The sequence below is a fragment of the Silene latifolia genome, chromosome Y (genome assembly GCF_048544455.1).
Source record: "Silene latifolia isolate original U9 population chromosome Y, ASM4854445v1, whole genome shotgun sequence".
NCBI lineage: Eukaryota > Viridiplantae > Streptophyta > Magnoliopsida > Caryophyllales > Caryophyllaceae > Silene > Silene latifolia.
In genome coordinates this window covers 279,977,406-279,999,495 of record NC_133538.1, presented here as the reverse complement: position 1 = coordinate 279,999,495, position 22,090 = coordinate 279,977,406, and the positions used below count along the sequence as shown (strand labels likewise).

Genomic DNA, 22,090 nt, shown 5'->3' with positions numbered 1-22,090 from the left:
TAGTACCCCTTCTTTATCTGTTTAATCCGTCTTTCTAGTTTATTATTTATTCTTAGCTGTAGACCAATTCAACTCAACCCCCACACGTGTTACCTTAGACTGAATTTAGACAATTAGAATTTACATCTGCCTCTCTGTGGTTCGACCCGACTGCCGCTAGCTATAGTTGTAGTTGGAAATTATAAATCTTATTTTTGACACCTCACGACGTGTATCACCGACCTCCCCAAACTCCATGTGGAACGAAAACGTCGTGTCCCAGTAATGGTCCAACAGGGCCCGGATAAGACACATGTTCGACCTAATCGAAGCCCTGTGAATATCCCGCCAAGCAGCCACCAACGGCCCCAAAGCCGACCTCTCTATCAACGCCCTTGTACCGGCTCGGAGAACATTTTAGAAACCCAGACAAGGGGAGAAGCCTAAGAAAGTCCTCATGGTACCAATCTCCTGAAATAAAAAACAAACAACGTCAGAACACCTATTTAGGTCTGAAATGTCAAAAGCGACAGAAAACTCGACCAAATTGGCTACCGTCGAAACCCTCAGCCCAAGCAGGCGTCGCCCGCAGGTTCAGTCCCTCCGGAGCTGTAACCCGTCTAGCCTCCCAAACCGCGACGTAAGCGTCATCCCCAATTGTCTCCACTCTCCGTCTCTTCTGCCCACGAGAATCCAAATGACGGGGAGGAGGCCTCTCAACGACCCTTGCGACGTTTTGCAACTCTCGTCTGTTCGACCGAGGACCCCTCCTCCTTACATCCTTCCTCCCAGAGGTACCTGCCTCAGACCCTTTCCGAGCTCTCTCAACACGAGCAGCCTCAACAACGGGCTCCTCCCGAGCCCCAGCGACTTCCTCAGCACAAACAGCCCCAACAACGAGCCTCTCACGAACCTCAGTGGCTCCCTCAGCCCTAACAACCTCCTCGGAAGCGTCCTCTACTACGACCTTAGGTGCGCTAGCTGGAGTACTAACCGGCCCAGTCCCAAACAGGTTCTCCAAAGTCTCAGCAATGGACCAAGCAGGTCCCGAACACTCCCCTGCAATAAAAAAACGTCAGCCGAAATTTTGGCGTTACAACGGCGGAAAACGGACAAATCCAAAAAAAACCTATAAAACAAAACAAGGGTAATCCCGCTAGAACCCAACCAAATAAAACAATTCACAAAAACCGCACAAAAAACGACCCGCCCTTCTTTTCAAGCAAAAGACGAGTCAAATCAACAACAACAAAAACGGCACCTCGAGACCCAGACAAGGTCCGCCAACAACCAAAAATATATTCCCGACGCAACGGGGTATTTTCCACGGCTCAAAAAGGCAGCTTTATGCCAATTCATGCGCAAACAGGTCAAAATTTCAAAATACAACCCCAACAAAATAACGTGATTTTATCACATCTCAAAGCGACCTAAAATACCAATAAGGTCCAATTCAAGGCAAACTGACTCAATTTAAGCTCAAACAGACGCTTATTTTGTCAGACATAAGACCGTCGCAAAAGGCAAAAATTCCAATTTTGCCCACAATACCCGACAAATATTCAAGATGGCAAACGCGGTCTTCCCTGACTACAATACAACCTAGTGGGGCACACAACTCAAGCAAATAAACCTGACATTGTGAAATGAGACGGTTTCCTCGGCTCATTCACGTTTTCTAAGCATAGGGAGAGGGAACGGGGACCAAAATGCAAACTAAAAGCACCCCTATACTCCTAAACAGGTTTCTAACCTAATGCAATCATTAATTTCACTCAAGAATGGCTCAATCAAAAACGCCTAATTCAATTTTTGAGGGTATAAAGTTTGCCCTAATTCAATCAACAAAAAGGCGAACAAATTCAAATGGATTCAAGAGGTTTTTCACACCTTGAGATGACATGATGATAATGGCATGAAAAAAAGCAAGAAACATGGTTGAAATTGGCGTCCTTTTGCGGGTTTTTTGTGTTTGTCGAGGAAGATGAAGAGAATGGGGAGCTTCCCATTCTCGCGTCTTTTTACAGAAAAATAGGGGAGCTCCCTTACTTCGCAGCAATGCTCGCGCCTCAATGAGGCGCTCCTTGACCCATTCAGCGAGATTTTGGGCTTGGACCCAATCTCTCCCACCAATTTCAAAATTTCAACGACGATAATAAAAACCGTCATTTCAAAAACAATAGTAGTGAAATTCAAATTCACTACCTTCACAAAATTTCGACGACGACAATAAAAACCGTCATTTCAAAATTAATAATAGTGAAATTCAAAATTCACTATTTCCTCAAATTTTCAATGACGGCAATAAAAACCGTCATTTCAAAAACAATAATAGTGAAATTCAAAGTTCACTATTTCTTCAAATTTCAAACGACGACAATAAAATCCGTCATTTCAAAAACAATAATAGTGAAATTCAAGATTCACTATATCTTCAAATTTCAAATGACAGCAATAAAAACCGTCATTTCAAAAACAATAATAGTGAAATTCAAAATTCACTATTTCTTCAAATTTGAAACGACGGCAATAAAAACCGTCGATCCAAACATGAAAGTGAAACTCAAAATCGCTGTTTTTCAAATTTCAATAGTGGCATTAAAAGCCCCCGTCTGCCGAAAACAAAACCATATAGCAGGATTCAAACCCGCTATTCTCACAAATTTTCAACAAACATTCATCAAAACTCAAAATGTGGAAAGACGAAATTGAAATCGTCTTCCCCAAAAAATCGCTGCCGACCCTGGGGGCTAGGCTCACAAACCTATCCCTTTCCGGCACCACAAACAAACACCAAGATTCCCCAAATAGAATGTCAGAGGCTTTCTCACGAAGCCCGCTAGTTCAAACGAACTTCCCGAAAAAAGCTCATCCAACACGGCTATTTCCACGGTCGATCAATCGACCCTTCAACATGGCTGGCGAGCCTTACAACGCACATGGCTGGCGAGCTTCATTACGCACCGCGGCTGGTGAGCCCCTGTCATATACGCACTGCGGCTGGCGAGCCTCTTCATATTCGTACCGCGGTTGGCCAGCCCCTGTCATATACGCACCACGGCTGGCGAGCCCCTGTCATATACGCAACGTGGCTGGCGAGCCCCTTTCATATACGCACCGCGGCTTGCGAGCCCCTTTCTTATACGCATCGCGGCTAGCGAGCCCATCTCATATACGCACCGCGGCTGGCGAGCCCCTTCATATACGCACCGTGGCTGGCGAGCCCCTTCATATATGTACCGCGGCTGGCGAGCCCCTTTATACCCGCAACATATCTGGCGAGCATTCGTCCGCAAACAAGATATGACTCAAGGACATATCCCGAAGATGCCTCAGGTATGACTCCTTCTTATGGCTGGCGAGCCTTTGCACGTAGTCTAACGGACTTTAAACGACCCTCACGAATAGTCGACAGACTCTAAACTATTGCCGACGACACGTTCTCGGCTCGTACCCTCGAGTCGCCTTGGCGTCGCCCTTCCCGACGGCAGGTCCTTGGCCCAAATCCTTTCGAGCCGCCTCGACGTCGCTTTGGTCTCCAGGTTGTAATCTTCGATTGAACTAGGGGCTCTACTTTAACTTTTGACCTGTCCAAGCCTCAGTCAAAGTGGGGGCTCTGTAGATACCCAGTATGTGTTGAGTCTCCAACAAACGCCCGATGATTATCGGACTACAACATGGTTAGGAATCGCACTGTTTGATCTACAGTTTGTATACAATTATACGTCGGAAAACTTAAAGCGATTTTGAAAATAAAACTTTTTAAAAGTACCTAGAGTGTGTAATGAATGACGACGGGGTCGCAATGACAATAACTAGAGTCAAAACCGTCACCGGACCAAAAGCCGACTCAAAATTCAAATCCCGACTCCAACAACGAGTCAAACCGAGTCAAACACAAAATACAAACCATTCAAATGCATCCATGTTAAGATTTCCCGGAATCATACATGATCAAGTACAAATCAAGTTCTTCCAAATCCTAGGATAGAACAAATCATGACTTCCTCGTGTGATAGTGACAAGACACCTTGAAGATGTGCGACGTGGCTCGCGCCTCTTTGAGCAGCCCATGCGACCACGTCGCTCAAAACAAACACAACCACCCATTCTCCTATAAATACCCCTCAAATGCCACCACTTGAGAGTTACGCGAGTGTCCGTCCCCTCATTTCTCCCTTAAAATTCTAGACCCGACTTCTCAAGTAACAATCCGACACGTGTTTGCAACCTACCGATCATAAACACAAGCCTTACACATTTTTTAGTACCGTCATCGTGCATTAAATCATTTTACCGACCATCTCGACCACTACACCATCACTAAACTTAACAAAAACACTCTTTTACTTACTAAAACGGTTTTCAAACCGAGTTTTCCGGCCAAACAAGTTGAAACACTTTCGTCAGTTTCTCGCCACAAGCCTAGCATGTATGTATGAGGGCGTAAAAATCTTGTTTTTTCATGTTTTCATATTTTTCATAACTATAACATGCTAAATCATGCATAAATGGTCCAAAACATGGGAAGAATGAGCCAAAATCGGATTTTTGGTTGAGGCAGGGGCTACTTACGTAGCATGCAGGCTCGCGCCTAGAGAACCCCCTCACCTTAAATCCAAACCATGATTGGTCTCTTAATCTCCTTCATTTTTATTTCATATTTAAAATCGGTTTTTACCATATCAAGTATTTTCAAACCTTTCTTTTTTGATGAGAAGTTTTAAACCATAAAACATTTTTCACCCTTGGTTCCTAATACCATGACGGTTTAATCCGTGTTTCGGTGATAATATTTGGTTAATTACATTATAATAGGTATTTTAAACCCTTTTCTTTCATTTCTTTGCATTTCGATGGGTATTTTAAAACCTTCCTCATTTCTTCACATTTTCAAAACAAATGTATTAGTCACCAACACAAAGTTATCCTTGGTTCCACATACCATGTCGAGTTTTAACCCGAGTACGATGATGAATATTGACTAATTACAAACAAATGAAGTTAAAAAAATTAGTTCATAATCATTTTCAAAACTATTCATGTCAAGCTTGCAAAACCGAACCCGACATTGAATATTGTCAAAACAATGACGATTATTCAAGTCTCGTCCTCAAATCAACACAAAAGCGGTCTAAACGGTCCTTTCAAATCAAGACGGGTTCAAATACCCATTTTTCAATACATTTTATAAACTTTTTTTCAATGTTCAGAAGAAGTTTTCCATCGTCTGTTGACCCGGGCCTAAACAGGCCACTCACTTTTCTATTTTCAAACCAGGGCATATCCGTTTGCATCGCCAACCGGCTCGGGCCTCTTATGCTAGTCTGATGTAGACTAGGGCAGACCCATTTACATCGCCAACAGGCTCGCGCCTCTTTTGGCTACCTTATGAAGGGTCTGTTCCCCTTCCAGCATTCGTCTAGGATGATCTCGACTTTGGTTAACCCGAATACAAGACGGATCAGATGACGAATCTTGTCCATTTAACATCATATTTGAAAAACGCCTTACTAAGGCAAAAGTTCACGTTATGCACCATATACCTAATTCGGTAAATGCATGTTTAATTTCAGTCTTGCATGCAAATCAACATTAAATCCAACTCGACATCTTATACTTGGTACTTGGATTAAACAAACCGACATAGAAAGCGCACATGTTAGGTTCAAACTAGTGGATGCGCATTCATGCATTTACCCGTTTTATCAACTTTTGCATTTAACCAACTAAGATCGATTAGTTGAGGCCGCTACCGCGGGCGGGATTGGGTGTCCGATTAAAGGGCTTCCCAATATGTAGCTTCACCTCTTACTGAGAAAATTTGGATAGTGGACGACCTTATTCAGGGCGTACGAGAGTCATTCTAGAGATAGGATGCTAAAGAGGGACGATTCCTTATCTTTAGTACCTATGTTAAACCCTGCTTTGTGCTTCATTTGACCGGGGTATAAAGTATATTCGAACGGGTTCCAAGCATCCCACAAATGCTTGGTGGCAACTCCGAACATCTATTGCATCGTTTCGAGACGCTTGCCATGACGAAACTGACCGATCTATAATGATCCGGTCGAATGCATTCTTACGCTGCTGAGCGTGGCTTTCAAAAAGACCACTGCCGTTGTCCATAGATCAGCTGGGCATACGCAGGTGGGCCATGTCCACACATACTGCCGTGGATTATTTAGCTCATAAGGAGCAGGTTTATGCCTTTCAAAAATATAGGCAAGGGGGCTCCTATTACAATAATCAAGGTGGAGTTCATCCCAATTTGAGATGGACTAGTCAAAATATCTTAAATCCAACATCTCAACCACAGAAACAATAAGCTTATGTACCACCTCACAAAGCTCAACAAGGCTTTCAAAAGCCTTCATCTTTCCCAGTGCCGCAACAAGGTGCCTCTTCTAGTGGCATAAGTGATATAGCCGAGTTGAAGTCGATGGTGCAGTCATTGATAATCCAATTGCAGAAAAGTGATCAAGCGAAGGATGCCGCCATTAAATCACTTGAATCACAAATGGCTCAACTGGCTACTAATCAATCTTCAAGACAGTCGGGTCATTTACCATCACAACCTGATAAGAAGCAACCTGAGATGGTAAATTTTATTAATTTGAGGAGCGTTATTTCTTATGAGGGACCCAAAATGCCAAGTAAAGATGCTGAACTTTCTGACCCGGAAGTTGAAAATTCTGAACATGAACAGTCGTCTTTTGACGAAACAGTGCTTACACCGAGGAAATCCTCGACCGACTGATTTCTGGTGGTCGATCAAAGGAAAATGCTGAAAAAGTCCTCAATCGAGGAGTTGAATGTGCTCGATCGAGCACTTCTGAAAAAACCATTCTCGATCGAGTAGATGAAGGTGCTCGATCGAGCACTATTATTGACAAAGTTACTCGATTGAAGGGTATTGATGCTTGATCGAGTAAATCTGATGATGAACGTGAAAATTCTTTGGCAAAGAGGAATGAAGGGCTAGCTATCCCGATTACAGTCCGATTTCCGAGGTGATTGCAGAACAAGAAGATTGATCAACAATTAGGTAAATTTGCTGAAATTTTTAAAAGTCTTCTTGTTAATGTACCTTTTGCTGAGTTACTAACCCAGGTACCCTCCTATATGAAGTTTATGAAAGAAATTTTAACACGTAGGAGGCACATTAATGACTATGAGACGGTGGCTTTGACTGAAGTGAGCACTGCCCTAATTCAAAATAAGACCCCACCTAAATTATCTGACCCGGATAGTTTTTCTATACCATGCCATATTGGGACCCATTTCATTGATAATGCATTATGCGATCTGGGAGCTAGTGTGAGTGTCTTACCGTTGTCTCTCGCTAAGAGGCTTGGTCTGACCAAATTTCATTGTACTAATATACCCGTACAGATGGCCGATCGTACTTTATCATAGCCCTTAGGTGTCTTAGAGGACATACCTGTTAAGATCGGGAAGTTCTTTATTCGCGTTGACTTCATAGTCTTAGACATCCTCGAAGACTCTTATACTCCTATCATTTTAGGACGACCATTTCTATTTACCGCTCGCGTAGTAATAGATGTCAGGAGCAAGACTTTGACTTTTCAGGTAGGTGATAAGGAGTTAACTTTCTATTAGTCCAACATTTCGTAGGGCTCCTATGCAAGTCCAGCCCTACAATGCACTACCCTCTACAGATCCTGACACGGAATCCCCAACTGACAATGTTGAGTTGTGTACTGTGATATTAACACCACCGCCCCAGATTGGGAGCAATATGGAGGACCATTCTGCCATTTTTGTTGTTACAGGTACAGGCGGATTGGGCATTGGAGGTCCTGGTGATAAAAGTACAATGGTGTAGATACTCGTATCCGTCGATATTGGAATTTATAGAGAACCCGACAAACACCCGATGATGATAGGACACATGTATTCTTTAGTTGTCATTGTCATTATTTGGGCTCGTTTCACGATGTAGAATGAGCGTTGTCGACGAAGTATTTTATTAATTTAAATGATATTTAAATTAAATGTTTTTTTGACTGAATTCATTTTATTGTTTTAATTTGAATTTATTTTCTTAAATTTATTTTATTGAAAATAAAATATATTTTTGATTTGAAAAATCATTCTTTAGTTATTTGATTTGAAAAATCAATTTAAATCGTTTTATAAATCGTATTTGAAGAACTCGTTTTTTACGACGATTTTATACGCGATTTTGAGCTCGTTTTCAACTTGATTTGAGCACGATTTTCGAAGCAAACTCGAACCAATTCCTGACCCATAACCCAACCCATCACTCACCCTCATAAACAGGCCCTAATACCATGCAAACCCACGTCCATACCTCCTTATTTTCGAGCCCCAAACAACAGCACAAACCAGTCCGTCACCCTTCAACCCGAGTCCACTAAACAGCCCCAAACCCGCTCCAAACACCACTTAAACCCGTGCCCATTAACCCTAATCCATACCCTAGTATCCTACCCATATTACCCTAGCTTAACCAACAAGAAACACCCCTCCAAAACCCTACACGAGCTCACAATAGCTGCTGGGCAGCAGCAGCCGAAAAACAGAAAGGTCATTCGCTTGTTGCTCTCTTTTACCCTACTTTAACTCCCTATAAATACCTCCCCTCTGCCATACATTCATTCCTCTAAGTTCTTCATACATACTACCGTCACTCACAAGCTTTAAACTCCAGAAACAAACCCTAATTGCCCCTCAAAACCCTCGACAAAACCGAGACATCCAAACTGAAACAGTTTGTGTCTCTCTCGAAATACAATTCGTTTCCCCTTCAAATCTCCATTAAAATTCGAGTTTATTGTTCCTAATTAACCACATAACATCCATCTACATCTTAGACAAAGATTCACGGGCCAAATTGACCTTGAGAATACACGAATCCCCTCGAAAAACAGAGTGTCATACACTCTGTTTTCGCGGCTTTTCCTGTCTGTCCAGTTCTGTTTGTGCTCGTTTTTCGTGCCCAATAATTCAAAACAAGTGAGAAATTGCAGTTTGAAAGTTGCTGTCCAGATTTGCAAAAAAACGTGTTATTGCTTTGTTCCTTCGTCGACGACGGCCTCTCGAGATAAAATCTACGATCGATTACGACCCAAGACGGTGTCAAAGATACATGTAGGTTGAAGGTGCATCAAATCCTCCTCTTCTCCCTTTTATTTCGTTCTTTTTTATGTTTGTTTTTTATTGTTTCGTTTTATTTTGTTTATCGTTTGTTTATCGTTTGTTATCGTTAACTATGAAACTAGTTTAGTCCGAGTATGAGTTAAAGTACCACCACGAACACCCGTGTTGACTTGAGATGGGAAAGAAATCCGCCACATCGGTCGGTCGTACACCCCGTCTCATTTACATATCCTCGTGTTCAAGGTAGGGCATTAATAAAACGATTTCTAACTTCGTTCCTCGCTTTTGATCCCTCGTTTGTTTCGACCAATTCGACCTACCCTAGGACCCTTCGCATGTTAGTTCGACCTCTGATTGTTAACATATAACTCATTTAGACAACATTAGATCAATTTAATAACCTAATTAGACATATTAGGTGGCATCGACATAGCTTTAAAAATCAACTAACAATTCTATAACTTAATTGAACGCATCTCTCTTTTCACTCGATTTCTCGCTAGCATAGGAGCGCGTGATCAGCACCTTCCTATTAACACTCGATGATTAGCGTTAATATTGTAACTTCGTGACCTATTTCGACCCCTTTAGGCCGTGTAGAATACACATTCGCGTGACATCTTTTCAATCGATCAACGTCGTTTCTAACTTGTTTTCTAGCCTGCTTTCGAACTCGTTTCGCAATTATTTGATCTAACTAATGAACTTGACCTAGGAACTAGGATGGCCGTGGTTTGGCCGTGAGGTTGGCCGATTTCTTTGTCCTTCTTGCTTCGTTTTTTGTACCCATTGTTCTTTGTTGTTTCGTTGCTTGTAATTTATAATTTGCCCATCGAGTTGTAACTTTCAAGTTTGTTTTACTTTTATCGAGTCAAAAGCTTCTTCAAAAACCTTAGTCTTAATTAGTTAGATGGTTGTGCTCCAATTCGTGTAAGAGCGTAGTAAATCGCATGTTGTTTAAAGTGACATGGCCCGATTTATGCTAATGCATGCTTTGGTGTGTGGCCCTATGTCTAATTCGATAGGATTAAGTGAAAGCACGCATTACGAGGAGTGACCCAAGGCCGTGAGTCATGTAAGCCGTGGGCCACCCCCCTTGTGCACGTTTCCCTAGGCCGAATTGGCCGTGTAATGTGTCGTGTATGGTTTTGTGTATAGCGTTGTATTTTAGATCGAGTTGTATCTTTAATTTCTCGTTGTGTCGGCATGAAATGCCTGGGTTGTAATAGGATATATCCCAACGGCTCCCCCATTCCCCCTAAGCTTTGTTTGCTTTGTTTTGTATGTTGTTAGATCAATCAACCCACATGCTAAATTACAACTTTGACAAAGTTAGTTTAGTTGCATCTAAATAAACATAGAAGCTTCACATGTTAGGGTTTTGAAACGATGTTTGCATATCATATATCGTAGTAGCTATGACCTTGTTTGAAATCCAACACTTGACTTAGTAGAGGCCGTTATTGACGGGCGGGGTTAGGTGTCCTTATGGGCTTCCTAACACGTACCCTCACCCCTTACTCAAGATCTATGGTTTGCGGATCCGTCTAAATACCATTGGATTACGAGAGTCATTCAAATCGAGTGATATAGGGTATAAGTCTTTATCTTTAATCACTCGTAGTCGATTGGCTTTATGCTTTTCGATGAAAGGTGTATAGTTGACTTGAACGGTTCCAAGTTCCCATAAAACTTGGTGGCGACTCTAATTTGTCTTAATTCGATTCGAAAGAACCTCGAGTCGATTATGCCTAGTGTGGATCCCGCGGACGCAGTTCCCGAGGGCCTTGTCCACAAGTGGAATTGGAGCTCACTGATGAGAATGATGCCAAAGACAAGGGCCATGAAAGGAAGAAGCAGGACAAAGAAAAGAAGAAAGTGAAAGCGTATGTGGATGCGGATTTTTCTTGTTCGATCAGTTCAAGGTCATGGTGGTCAAAAAGGACGGTCCGCGATGCTAAAGGGACCTCGTCAAGTCAGAAGCCCTTTTTTGGGCTATTGAAGTGTTTTGGAAGATGAAACGGGAAGCCATCCCGTTTTTAAAAACAATTTGTAATTTAATTTGTTAGACTTTTTAAATTGCTTTTAGACAATAGCATAAATTAGTTAGTTTAATTAGTGTAAGATCGAATATAGACTGCGTACTGTGGTTTTTGTATTTTTGTGGGAAGTATATATGCGTAAATTGCAGGTTTTGGGAGATTTTTGAGCATTGGGAAGCGTGTCATGAGGAAAGCACTCGATCGAGCACTTTTAGTGTTCGATCGATCAACTGTGCAAGACAAAGCCCTCGATCGGGTAATCTGAAGCTCTCGATCGAGGAGGTCATATTGGGGAGCTCTCGATCGAGTAACAAATGTCCTCGATCGAGCAACATCTGAGAGAAGCTCTCAATCGAGTTGTTTAAAACCACTCGATCGAGTAGAATGGACACATATACGTGAGGGAGTATCTCTTCTTCCTTCACTTTTTTTTCATTTGCAATATTTTCTTTTCCCCTTTGTTTTCGATAAACCCCTTTTAATCACCCAAAATCCTCCATTTTCTTCCTTAAATCACCAAACTAATTACCCAAACTCTTCCCTTACTATCAACTACTACTTTCCCCCTTATTTGCCCCATCAAAATTCGACTATTTTCTAGTTAATTGCGGGATTAGGGTTTCACGGAAATTCGGGATTTATTTCAATTAATTCGCATTTTTTTTGGTTTTAATTGATCAATTGTATTGGGTAATCGTCACAAGTAAGTTCTCTCCCCCTTTTCTTTGATTTTTAATCGTGTTTTTATGCTTAAATTCGAAATCAGGGTTTCAAAATTTTTGAATTGAGGAAAAGTTCGATTATGCTTTGATTGTTTTTTAAATTAGGAACTTGCTTTGATTATTAGGATGGATAGTAGTGCTACTAGTTCTGCTTCTGCTTCTGCTACTGTGCCGTCTGTTTTTGAGACGGTGGTCCCTGCTGCCACCACTATCACCACTGCCGCACCCGTTACTACTATTACCACCACTGCCACGGTGGTCCCTACTCCTGCCGTTACTGTCCCTACTCCGGTGTCGACCCCTATTGTGTCGACACCAGCCACTGTCACTTCCACTGCCCTAGTGCACACACCTACCACTACTGCTGCTTCTACTTCGGGGGGGAGGGGGGGGAGGGAGGGGGGCAGACCCGGGTTTTAGAGCTGCCGCTTCACGTACTGCTACTAGGTATGCCACTGACACTTCCCTGGAGACTCTGCCTGAGTTGCCGCAGTTACGCTTTATAAACCCGCTCCATCGCACTCGTTTCTTACAGTTAATGGAATGTGACGTGACTTCTACCCGGTTTTTGTGTCGACCATCTTTGGAAAAGTTGGGGATTTTTGAGCCCGTGGCTGATCTACTTATCAAGACTGGGATGTTGAGGTTCAATACCATGAAAGACCTCACGTATCAACAAGGGACCTTAGAATTTTTTAGCTCTTTTACCTTTTCACCCGCGGCTTTTGCGACTGACCCCAGGGAGCACGTGTTTTACATTTCGACTGTTTAACACGACCTTCACCTGGACCTTAGCTGAGTTTGGGAGGCGGTTGGGTTTGACTAGTGACGGTCATTGGGAGTCTCCTAGGAAGCTATTGGCTCTACTTTGGCCAACACTTGCACACACTCCCGTCAGTCAGAGACGTGTTGCTCATGTCCACCTTCCCCCAGCCCGTTACTTTCTCCATCTGCTAGGAGAGACGATTTTTGGACGCCACGAGCCCAACAATGTTAACAATGTCGAGCTATCTATTTAAGCGGGTTACCTGAACATTGACTGTGGTGACCCCTTTGTTTTTAACATTTCCTATTTGACTACTCAACATTTTAACACTGTCGGGTAGAAAGCGTCGGTCACGATAGCTTGTGGTTAGCGACTCGCATTGCCCGCAGCATTTTTACCGACTTTCCCCGTAGCCTTAGACATTTAGATAGGGACAATGTCATTGATATTCAAGCCATGTTGGCTATATATTGGTTAGCAAAGGACCAACGGACGTGGAAGGTAGGCAGTTCCACGTCCGTGACTTTACCTTCACCTGACTTACCCCGTCTTTTACCCTTGACTATTGTGTCGGGTAGGTTACCTCCACCTCCACCTTCTTACCTCCTTGCCCTTGCTCCTCCCGCTTCTAGGAAGCGAAAGAGACCTGACACTGCTGTCAAGGAGATCGGTGAGGGGTCCACATAGACACAGGCTAAGCAGACACCCACGTCCATGCCCACGCCTATCCCAACCCCTACACCTACACCCTTTATCCCTCAGCCAGCTTTACCGGCTAATTTTGTTGCTCCTCCTGTTTTTGAGGTGCTTGAGGTCATAGACCAAGGGCGTCGTGACGCTTTACTTTTGGAGATGTGCAGTAGAGTGGCTCATATAGAGCGGGATCAGGCACTTGCCTTATTCCCTCGATATGAGTACCACATGATGAGAGGGCGTCCTGTTCCAGCTGACTGGCCACACCCTTCTTTCTACCGGTTCCTGGCAGAGGGGTACCCGCATCCAGCGAGTGAGGAGGACACAACTGAGAGGGAGGAGAGGTACAGAGCTGACCTTGCTGCTGGAGGTCGTCAGAGGAGGAGAGGAGGAGAGGAGAAGAGAAGGAGGACATCACCTTTACGGTGGTTGATGATAAGGAGGAGGCTGAGGAGTAGCTACTGGCCTACTCACTTCCCCAGTTTGTTGACTGGTTTGGGGAATTTCGTATATATTGTAAGTATTTTCTGCTTTTATTTCTTTTTCATCTCCTTTTATTTCATTTGTTTATATATTGGCTGTATTTTCCCTATCCCCCATTTATTCTGCTGGTGTATGCTGGAGGATAATGGGGGCGTTGTCCGTTTTGGTTTGAGGAGGGTAATGCATCCTTTGAGTCTGCATTTGCATCTGTTTTGCATTCACGTTTATTGCATTTCTGCTTGCATTGTATTTTAATTTCAATAATTATGAAAAATCCAAAAAAAATCAAAAAAATTCGAAAATTTCAAAAAATATTTCACGTTTATTTTTGCATTTAAGTCGAGTCGGAACGGTAGATTTCAATGATGATATTGCACTATAATTTGTCACTTCATTTAAGCCTGGCAATAAATTGTCATCTTATTAGCTTTGCCATTTGCATAATCTACGAGTTAATGTTTAATTTCAGCTGAGCAAATAGACTTGACCTGATAATTTTGGCAAACTACTTATAATTTCGAAAATATTAGAGCCTTATAACTGGTGTCATTTATGACCAGTTCATGTAGATTGTGAGTAGTATACTCCTTGCATAGCATGTAGCCATGTATCATTAATTTGTACATATATGAAATTCAATTGCTTTTTGCCTACATACATTCTGGTTTGTGGTTGGTGTCACATGCAGTGAGGTGCTCACAATTCCCCTTTATTTAATTTTTACCCATTTAACTCCACTATTAGCCAAATTTGCCTTTTGATCCTTTACTACATCCACATTTAGCCTACCTTGTCAAGCTAGTTAGTGTATGTTTCGCGGTATATAGGTTTTTGTGCCAAGTTTGTTTGTATTGCATTACTTGGAGTTGGTAATTTATGGAGGAAGGATGATGGTGAGCCGAAGTCGTATGCTCCCAAAAATAAGTAATAAAATCCTATTACCTTAACTATATAGTAGAGGTAAGTCGGGTGTCGAACCACAGGGAAAGCGATGTAATTAATGTGTAAAAAGTAAAGAGTACAAGTAACAATAATATGGGGGGTTTTGAGATTGATTATAACTAATGAACTAATAAGAAAAGGCAATAAGTAAATGAGATGAATTCAGATGGCTAAAAGGTCCCGAGTCAAGGTTTATCCACTACTAGTTAACAATTGATCGTCGACCGCTAATCCTAATTTATCACTTGAGTATCCCGTTGTAAAACATATAAGAGTTTAATTGCTCCTTAGATAATATTCCTCAGTTCGAAACACGAGACTAAGCAACCTAATTAATGAACAATCTAATCCAAGCATCTAGATTTAATTCATTGACAGCATGAACGAATAGAACAATCAATGGAAATAACGACCTTTAACACACAAGGTTATCGGTTCGAATTATACATTTATTCCCCCGTTTACCCAACTACGATGAAACGCATACAAATAATTGGATTAAATGTTGTAACTTTATCTAATGAATTGAACAATTACGGATTCAAACATATAGAATTGCAATAGATTGAAGGATGAAATAATTAATTGGCCAAATCAATTAAACATACAACAACCATAAATTATGAATAGAGAATAAATAATACTCAAGTATAAAATAAAGGATTAAGACGGTCTCACAATTGATAAACTTGTAGCTTCAAAGTACCTTGAGTCAAGTGGGGAGGATTAGTTCCTCATACATTGCTTAAGACGAATAATATTAGGGTTCTTGAGTTCTCCCCAAAATGACAACTATTGAATGAATAATAATATCAATGATTAACCTAGAGTAATAATAGTACCCAATAATAATAATGATTAATAAAACTAATAATAATAAAGTTTTAGGAAACAATGATGTATAACACGAAACTTATCCATGAACTGTCTTATGCACGCGCGACCCGCGCCATATCCCGCGACCCGTGAGAGTTGCGGCCGCACAAGTGGTACGTATTTCTTATTTGGCTGAAATTCACTTTGTAGATGTTGGGCCAACATGGAGACAAGGCCCTGTGCCATTGTCCATTGCTTATCTCTTTTCTTGATTTCCTTGGCTTTATTTCTTGAGCCCATTTAACATCATTTCATAATACCAATGGGCTTGGGCTTCATCTCATAAATTCATCATATCATCAAATACCAACATATACCAATCTCTCATTCTATTAGCCTCTAATTTTACTAAATTATCTCTCAATACCATCAATATCATAAAATGAATATTTTTGCAATTGCCCCTCTAAAGTTCCACTTATGCTACCAATTATCATATAAATCGACACTCCTATAACATACTAAACCCGTCTTATCAACTTCCCCACACTTAGATCTTTACTCGTCCTCGAGTAAACTCAAAGGACTCATTACAAACTCATACCAACACCGATCCACAGAAGCACAAGGAAGCTAGCAAGACTTACAATGAACTCTTAAGACGGTCTCCAACACAAGCAATGGATCAAAATAATATCGGAAGAATTTTTCCTAAGTTTCTCATTTTGTCTAGAGTGCCCGTCCTTGCGGGTTTTCACTCTAGCTTTTTTTCAACTCACCTCTACTCTTAGTGGCACGCCACTCGATTCTTCACTTTACCCGGGGCGCCCTTTCGGGTTTTCACTCCGTCCTCGGCCACATCCCAATCTTGCCTAGGCGCCCTTTCGGGTTTTCACCTAGTTGGGATTCTTTTCTTTCTTTTTCTTTTTTTTCTTTTTTTTTCAATTTTTTTTCATTTTTCATTTTTATTTTTTTTTTGTTGCTGAAATAAATAACTGAAATAAAGCACACAATACAAGGACAAATAACTACAAATCGGAACAATTCTCCCTCCCCACACTTAAATGAAACATTGTCCTCAATGTTGCAACAACACAATAAAGGGGAAAAAGAACAAACCTCAACAAAAAAAACTCCAAACGACCAAATAGATAAATCAAGCCTCAACATCGCGTGTAATAGAGCAATCCACGCACCACACCTCCTTCCCACACTTGGGCATTAGCATATTCCATAAAGTACAATAACAACAAGACCAACAAAAGACAAAAGTAACCAAAGAAGACTAGCGCCCCTTATTCCTCCTATCCTAACAGATGACCAAGTAGCTCTAAAAACATATGTGCCAGCAACAAATTGCACATAAATAAAATATTTCTACAACTACGAGCTCACATGGTCAATCCTAAACTCCTCTACACACAATCAACAATCCATCCAACCGCATTAGCAAGGTGCCCACAAGAACGCACCGCGGCTACACCACACCATAGCCTATATCCTACCCAACCAACCTTCTATGTCTCCCTTCTTATGTCGCCAACACCAGAAATCAAGGCAGTTTCGATTGTTTTTTTGAATTTTTTTTTTTTTTGAATTTTCGTTTTTATTTTATTTTATTATTTTTAAATTTTTTGCAAAAATTGCACACACAAATTTTTGGGTTGCCTCCCAGAAGAGCTGTTGTTTTACGTCGTTGGCTCGACATCTCGCGGAGTGGTAAACCACCCGACTTAAGTAAGAGTCTAGAAATTTACCTTGCCAATGGAACGGGGTGATCACTACTTGATTTGATATATATGACTTGTGTTGTGTTACCGGAGCCCTTCCGGAGGATTAGTTTATCAAACCAAGTCTTACCCTTTCTTTTACCAGCCTCAGCATCTTTAAGATTCTCCCATAGAAGAATACACCTTTTCTCTCTAGGTGGGGAGTCCTGCAAAATCTCACGATCTTTTCTCGGAAGTGGTGGCTTCCAGCTTCTCATAGAATTATAGTTAGTAGCAATAGCACAAAGAGAATAAACCATAGAATTAGTGAATTAGGTGGATTAATTTAAAATTTAACCACCCTCCCATTAAAGTCCATAGTCAAGGAACCATTAAGAACATCAATTCGGGTTCCTGTGGTCTTTAAGAATGGTCGACCCAGTAAAATTGGGACTCCATCGACCTCTTGTGCCATATCCAAAACATAGAAATCAGCTGGAAAAACCAGCTGATCTACCTTAACCATTACATTCTTTACTACTCCCCTAGGGTGCACACTAGACCGATTAGCAAATTGGACTACCACCCTAGTACTCTTTAAAGGACCAAGCTTAAGAGACTCATAAACATGGTAGGGGAGAACATTTATTGACGCCCCTAGATCTAACATGGCTCTTTCAAACCGTGTATCACCTATAGTGCAAGGTATAATAAAGACACCTGGATCACTACACTTAAGAGGGGTCTTACTCTTAAACAACGCCGACACAAATTCACTAGCTTTACCCTTTGGCTTTTTCAAACTTCGTTCCTTTTGATTTCTTTTAATCGTACAAAGTTCTTTTAAAAACGTTGCATACCTAGGAACACTCTTAATCAAATCAAGTAGAGGAATTTTTACCTCGCATTTACGAAAGGTTTCGTAAATATCAGTGTCAGGCTCCTTTTTCCTTGTGTCCTTCAAAGCCTCAGGAAAAGGTGGCAGCGGCTCATATGAAGGCATGGATGGTGTCACCTCCTTTGAATTAGATGCATCTCCTTCTCCTCCATCTTTCAGTAGCTTATCATCTTCCACCACTAACTCCTCTTCTTCTTGAATAGTCACCACCTTAGGCTTAGCTTTTGGCTTTTCAATCTCCAACAATTGTCTACCATTTCTCAATGACATAGCACTCATATTCTCTGTAGGATTCAGAACTGTCTGAGATGGTAAAGTACCTGATTTTTTAGCTTCCAACCGATTGACCGCAGTAGCCAATTGACTAACTTGATTCTCAAGATTCTTAAAATTTTGTTTATTTTCTGCTCTATCTTGAGTGACACTAATGGTAAGAGCCCGAATCATGTCCACAGTAGACATTTATGAGCTCGGTGTAGCTTGTGGTGGTGCCTGAGGTACGGAGGGTTGCTCTTGTGGTCGCATAATAAACTAACCTCTAGGAGGGCCAGATGATGGGCTAGCTTGAGAATTTCCCCAACGGAAGTTGGGATGAGCTTTCCATCCTTCATTATAAGTATTAGAGTATGGATCCCATTTCTTGTTTGGAATACTCTCTCATACACCATTCACCGTCTTAGAATCACCCTCTTGTATTTGAGGGCACAAATCGCTAGGATGACCCTTAGTAGAGCATATACCACAAATAACAGCCATTTGTCTGCCAGATAACATATCACGGAGTGTGGAAGCAATATTATCAACCTTTTCCTCTAAGCCAGGATTAACACCCATAGGACTCACCCCTCTCCGTGAAGGTCTTATCTCAAACTGTCTGGAGGTCTCAGCTAGCTCTGTGATAACCTCAAAAGCTTCATCTAGATTCTGGTTGGCTATATTTCCTCCACAAGCAGAATGAATCATACGGCGGTCATCTTGGTTCAGTCCACAACAAAAGTACATTATGAGATCATGTTCAGAGTAACCATGGTAGGGGCAACTGGCACATAACTGCTTAAACTTTTCATGGTACTCGTACAAAGTTTCTCCGTCTTACTACTCAGTATTACTTATGGCTCTTTTCAGTTGAGTTGATCGAGAAGGCGGAAAATACTTCTCCAAGAATGTTTTCTTCATACCTATCCTAGTAGTGATACTGGCCGGTGGTAGATAGTTTATTAACCAGTCTCTCGCATTGCCTTTCAAGGAGAAAGGAAAGACTCTCAATTTTAATTGCTCATTTGTGACATCAACTGGCTTCATACCGGTGCGCACAATATGAAAGTCCGAAAGATGCTTATTCGGATCCTCAATACTCGTCCCACTGAAACTTGGTAGTTGATATATCAATCCAGATTTCAGTTCAAAAGTAACTCCATCATCCAACAGCCAGATTTGGTGCTGTGAGCTCCTTTAATGTACGGGTCTCTCGGGCCATATTCTCAGTGGTAATAGAAATTTCCGACTTATCTAAATCATAGTGTAAATCCTCCTTGGAATCTGGGTGCTCGAAAACAACTAACTGGCTCCCACTAATATGCTTCAACCTGAAAAGTGCCCGCTCAATCTCTGAGTTGTAAGGCTCGAGTGGATGGTTAGTAGAATGGGTATTATGCATAAACAAAAATAAAACTAAACTAAGACTCTATACTACAAAACACACAAATTAACTATTGCCTTCCCCGGCAACGGCGCCAAAATTTGGTGAGCCGAAGTCGTATGCTCCCAAAAATAAGTAATAAAGTCCATTTACCTTAACTATATAGTAGAGGTAAGTCGGGTGTCGAACCACAGGCAAAGCGTTTTAATTAATTTGTAAAAAGTAAAGAGTACAAGTAACAATAATATGGGGGGTTTTGAGATTGATTATAACTAATGAACTAATAAGAAAATGCAATAAGTAAATGAGATGAATTCAGATGGCTAAAAGGTCCCGAGTCAAAGTTTATCCACTACTAGTTAACAATTGATCATCGACTGCTAATCCTAATTTATCACTTGAGTATCCCGTTGTAAAACATACAAGAGTTTAAATGCTCCTTAGATAATATTACTCAGTTCGAAACACGAGACTAAGCAACCTATTTAATGAACAATCTAATCCAAGCGTCTAGATTTAATTCATTGACAGCATGAACGAATAGAACAATTAATGGAAATAACGACCTTTAACACACGCGGTTATCAGTTCGAACTATATATTTATTCCCTCTTTTACCCAACTACGATGAAACGCATACAAATAATTGGATTAAAGGTTGCAACTTTACCTAATGAATTGAACAATTACGGATTCAAGCATATAGAATTGCAATAGATTGAAGGATGAAATAATTAATTGGCCAAATCAATTAAACATACAACAACCATAAATTATGAATCAAGAATAAATAATACTCAAGTATAAAATAAAGGATTAAGACGGTCTCACAATTGATAAACTTGTAGCTTCAAAGTACCTTGAGTCAAGAGGGGAGGATTAGTTCCTCATACTTTGCTTAAGACAAATAATATTAGGGTTCTTGAGTTCTCCCCAAAATGTCAACTATTGAATGAATAATAATATGAATGATTAACCTAGAGTAATAATAGTACCCAATAATAATAATAATGATTAATAAAACTAATAATAATAAAGTTTTAGGAAATGATGACGTGTAACACGAAACTTGTCCAGGAGTTGACCTATGCACGCGCGACCCGCGCCATATCCCGCGGCCCGTGAGAGTTGCTGCCGCACAAGTGGTACGTATTTCTTATTTGGTTGAAATTCTCTTTGTAGATGTTGGGCCAACATGGAGACAAGGCCATGTGCCATTGTCCATTGCTTATCTATTTTCTTGATTTCCTTGGCTTTATTTCTTGAGCCCATTTAACATCATTTCATAATACCGATTGGCTTGGGCTTCATCTCATAAATTCATCATCTCATCAAATACCAACATATACCAATCTCTCATTCTATTAGCCTCTAACTTACTAAATTATCTCTCAATACCATCAATATCATAAAATGAATATTTTTGCAATTGCCCCTCTAAAGCTCCACTTATGCTACCAATTATCTTATAAATCGACACTCCTATAACATACTAAACCAGTCTTATCAGATAATCAAATTGATAAAAGAAAACTTGAAAATGATAAAAAAGAAAAAAAAACGTGAAGGAAGAAAAAAAAAAGAAAGAAACCGTGAGAAAAGAAAGAGAAAAAGAATGAAAAAAAAAAGACAAGATGTTTGTTTGTTGACGGTTTCACTCCTATGCTTTATTTATATTTTCCGGGGAGTATGTTTTGTTTGGTTGAGTGATTTGTTGTGCCAATTCAAAGGGCACTATGTTCAAATTCTGAGATGGATTAGAATCGGATATTGTTTTGTTTGGTTTGACTAGGTTGCTAGCTTGACTATTAGCCTCACATATCCAAAATGTCTGGCCTTTTCTTTTCCCATCGCCTCACTTCCCCATAATTCTTATAAGCCCTCGACTGTGACGGACTCTTTTTGGTTGGAATGTATGTGTGGTAGTTAGAATTGTCTATCATATTTTGCCGCATGCATGTTTATGTGGGTCGTAGTTTAGGTGAGCGACTATTTTTCTTATTCTCTTGCACTCATATGCTTACCCTTTGCTTCATGAGAGAAGAGTGACCCGTGAGAGTCCATTTTTAAAGGTCTTGCATGGTCGACAATTCACATTATTTATAAACATCATACAACTCGTTTGCACTTGACTAGTTTGGCTATAAGTGCCAGTTTTGTTTGCATTAAACCAGATTAAGTAGACAGCTTATAGCTAGCTCTGAGTTTTCTTTTCCGTTCTATTAGTTAGCATATAGTTTACTCGAGGACGAGT

General features: G+C 40.9%; 1 protein-coding gene across 1 annotated transcript; it reads right to left on the bottom strand.

Moving 5' to 3' along the window:
- Window positions 1-17,645: 17,645 nt before the first annotated feature.
- LOC141630784 (uncharacterized) lies at window positions 17,646-18,659 on the bottom strand. Its single transcript, XM_074443539.1, has one exon. It carries the CDS (start codon window positions 18,657-18,659, stop codon window positions 17,646-17,648), a length of 1,014 nt encoding a protein of 337 aa, XP_074299640.1.
- Window positions 18,660-22,090: the final 3,431 nt, after the last annotated feature.

Excerpts from the sequence above, each read along its gene's own strand:
- LOC141630784 (XM_074443539.1), bottom strand. The coding sequence starts at position 18,659 with ATGTCTACTGTGGACATGATTCGGGCTCTTACCATTAGTGTCACTCAA.